General features: G+C 58.8%; 1 protein-coding gene across 1 annotated transcript in view; it reads right to left on the minus strand.

Annotated features, from left to right (window-relative positions):
* EMH_0057010 (uncharacterized protein) overlaps positions 1-1,966 on the minus strand; it is a gene marked incomplete at both ends in the record, with an annotated part of 2,221 nt that extends 255 nt beyond the window's left edge. The window contains 4 exon segments of the mRNA XM_013497420.1: positions 45-1,188; positions 1,229-1,348; positions 1,352-1,658; positions 1,829-1,966. Coding sequence (XP_013352874.1) covers positions 45-1,188; positions 1,229-1,348; positions 1,352-1,658; positions 1,829-1,966 — 1,709 coding nt within the window.
* Between the last annotated feature and the right edge of the window lie 49 nt (positions 1,967-2,015).

A 2,015-nucleotide genomic window follows, 5' to 3' on the forward strand; every position in this document is an offset into this window, starting at 1 on the left:
CGCGGGGCCGCGTGTAGCTGCTGTCGTGCTGCAGCGTATCGAACCATTCCTCCACTGCAGCAGCAGTCTGCTGCTCCGCTGCTGCTGCTGCTGCTGCTCCTGCTGATGCTGCTGATGCTGCTGCTGCTGCTGCTGGGCTGGCAGCAACTTCGGCGTCCCCTTCAGCTTCTGCTGCTGCTGCAGCAGGACCGGCAGCACCATTTTGCACTGCTGTTCCTTCTTGCTCCTGCTGCTGCTCCTGCTGCTGCTGCTGCTGCTGCTGCTGCTGCTGCTGCTGCTCTTGCTGCTGCAGTTGTGTGTGTAGATGATGCTGAAGCATGGGTTCAAAGGAGTTTTGTGCTGCTGCTGCCTTGAGTAGCTGTATTTTTTGTTGCTGCTGCATGCGAGCAGCAGCAGCAGCAAGTTTGTTTGCTGCTGCTGCTCTCGCTCTGGCCTTGAGACAGTGGCTGAGTGCATGCGCTGCAGCAGCAGCACGAACAGCAGCAGCAGCGTAGATGTTCTGCTGCGGGAACAACACATCCGCATACGAGTGCAGCAAGTGATAGAAGTGATAAATACATTCAGGCAACGCGCTGCTGCTGCTGCTGCTGCTGCTGCTGTTGCTGCTGCTGCTGCTGGAGTCCCCGTTGCTGCTGCTGCTGCTGGACTTTCCACTGCTGCTGCTGCTGCTGTTGGTCTTGCCCTTGTTGCTGCTGCTGCTCTCACTATCACCACCACCACTGCTTCTGCTGCTGCTGCTGCTGTTGCTGCTGCTGCTGCTGCTGCTGCTGCTGCAGTTCATTGGTTTAAGCGGGGGGTAGTCTGTCTCTGCGCGGCAGCACCGCTGCTGCTGCAGCAGCTGCTGCAGCCCTAGAGAGACACAAAGGGGGCCCCCATAAGCATCAACAGCAAAGGGGCCCACCTGCGTATACACCGCAAGAGGGTCCGAGGGGTACTGCTGCTGCAGCACACCCTCTAAATATGTCCTGCTGCTGTTCCTCCTGCTGCTGCTGCTGCTGCTGCTGCTGCTGCTGCTGCTGCTGCTGCTGCAGAAAAAAGCAGCAGGATAAGCGAGAGAAGGGTTGGGGGTCAATGGAGACAGCCGAGCTGTGAAGGGGAGACAACCAGGAACAGAGAGAGATACCTCTTCTAGCTGCTGCTGCTGCTGCTGCTGCTGCTGCTGCTGCTGCTGCTGCAGCAAATAGGTCCCTGAGACAGAACAGAAAGCCGTGCCAGCAACACTCTCAACGCATGCATCCAACAGACTCAAACCACCATTGCTGCTGCTGCTGCTGTTGCTGCTGCTGCTGCTCTTGTCTCCAGCCTTCCTCTTGCCCCTTGTGCTGCTGCTGCTGCTGCTGCTGCTGCTGCNTGCTGCTGCTGCTGCTGCTGCTGCTGCTGCGCATCGCCGCTACAAACAGCTGCCGTGCTGCAGCAGCAGCATCGTCTAGCCGCTCATCGAAGGTAACAGAATAGTCAAATGGAGGCAGTGCTGCTGCTGCTGCTTCTGCTGCTGCTGCTGCTTCTGCTGCTGCTGCTGCTGCACTGCCCTGCTTCTCAGGAGGCTCCTTATCAACAGCAGCAGCAGCAGCTTCTGCTGCTGCTGCTGCTGCTGTTGCTGCTAGGTGTGCTGCAGCACTGGCGAGCCCAAATGCCTCCATAGTAAACCGACACGGCTTCTGCCCCTCAACTGCAGCAGCAGCAGCAGGAGCAGCAGCAGCAGGAGCAGCAGCAGAGTCCGAGGATACTGAGACAGCTTCGTCTTCATCATCGGTGTCTGCTGCTGCTTCTGCTGCTTCTGCTGCTGCTGCTGCTTCTGCTGCTGCTGCTGTTTCAGGTTTATCGTCACCGTCAACAGACTCATCCTCCTCGTCGCTTGCTGCTGCTGCTGCTGCTGCTGCTGCTGCAGCAGCAGGGTGTTGCTGCTGCTGCTCGTCGTCTGTATCGGGGTTGCTGCTGCTGCTGCTGCTCTCCCCTTCACTCTCATCGCTGAGGATGCCTCTTGCTGCAGCAGACGGCGGGACAAACGCAGCAGC

Source organism: Eimeria mitis, genomic scaffold, assembly GCF_000499745.2.
Source record: "Eimeria mitis Houghton genomic scaffold, Emh_scaff2663, whole genome shotgun sequence".
Classification (NCBI taxonomy): Eukaryota; Apicomplexa; class Conoidasida; order Eucoccidiorida; family Eimeriidae; genus Eimeria; species Eimeria mitis.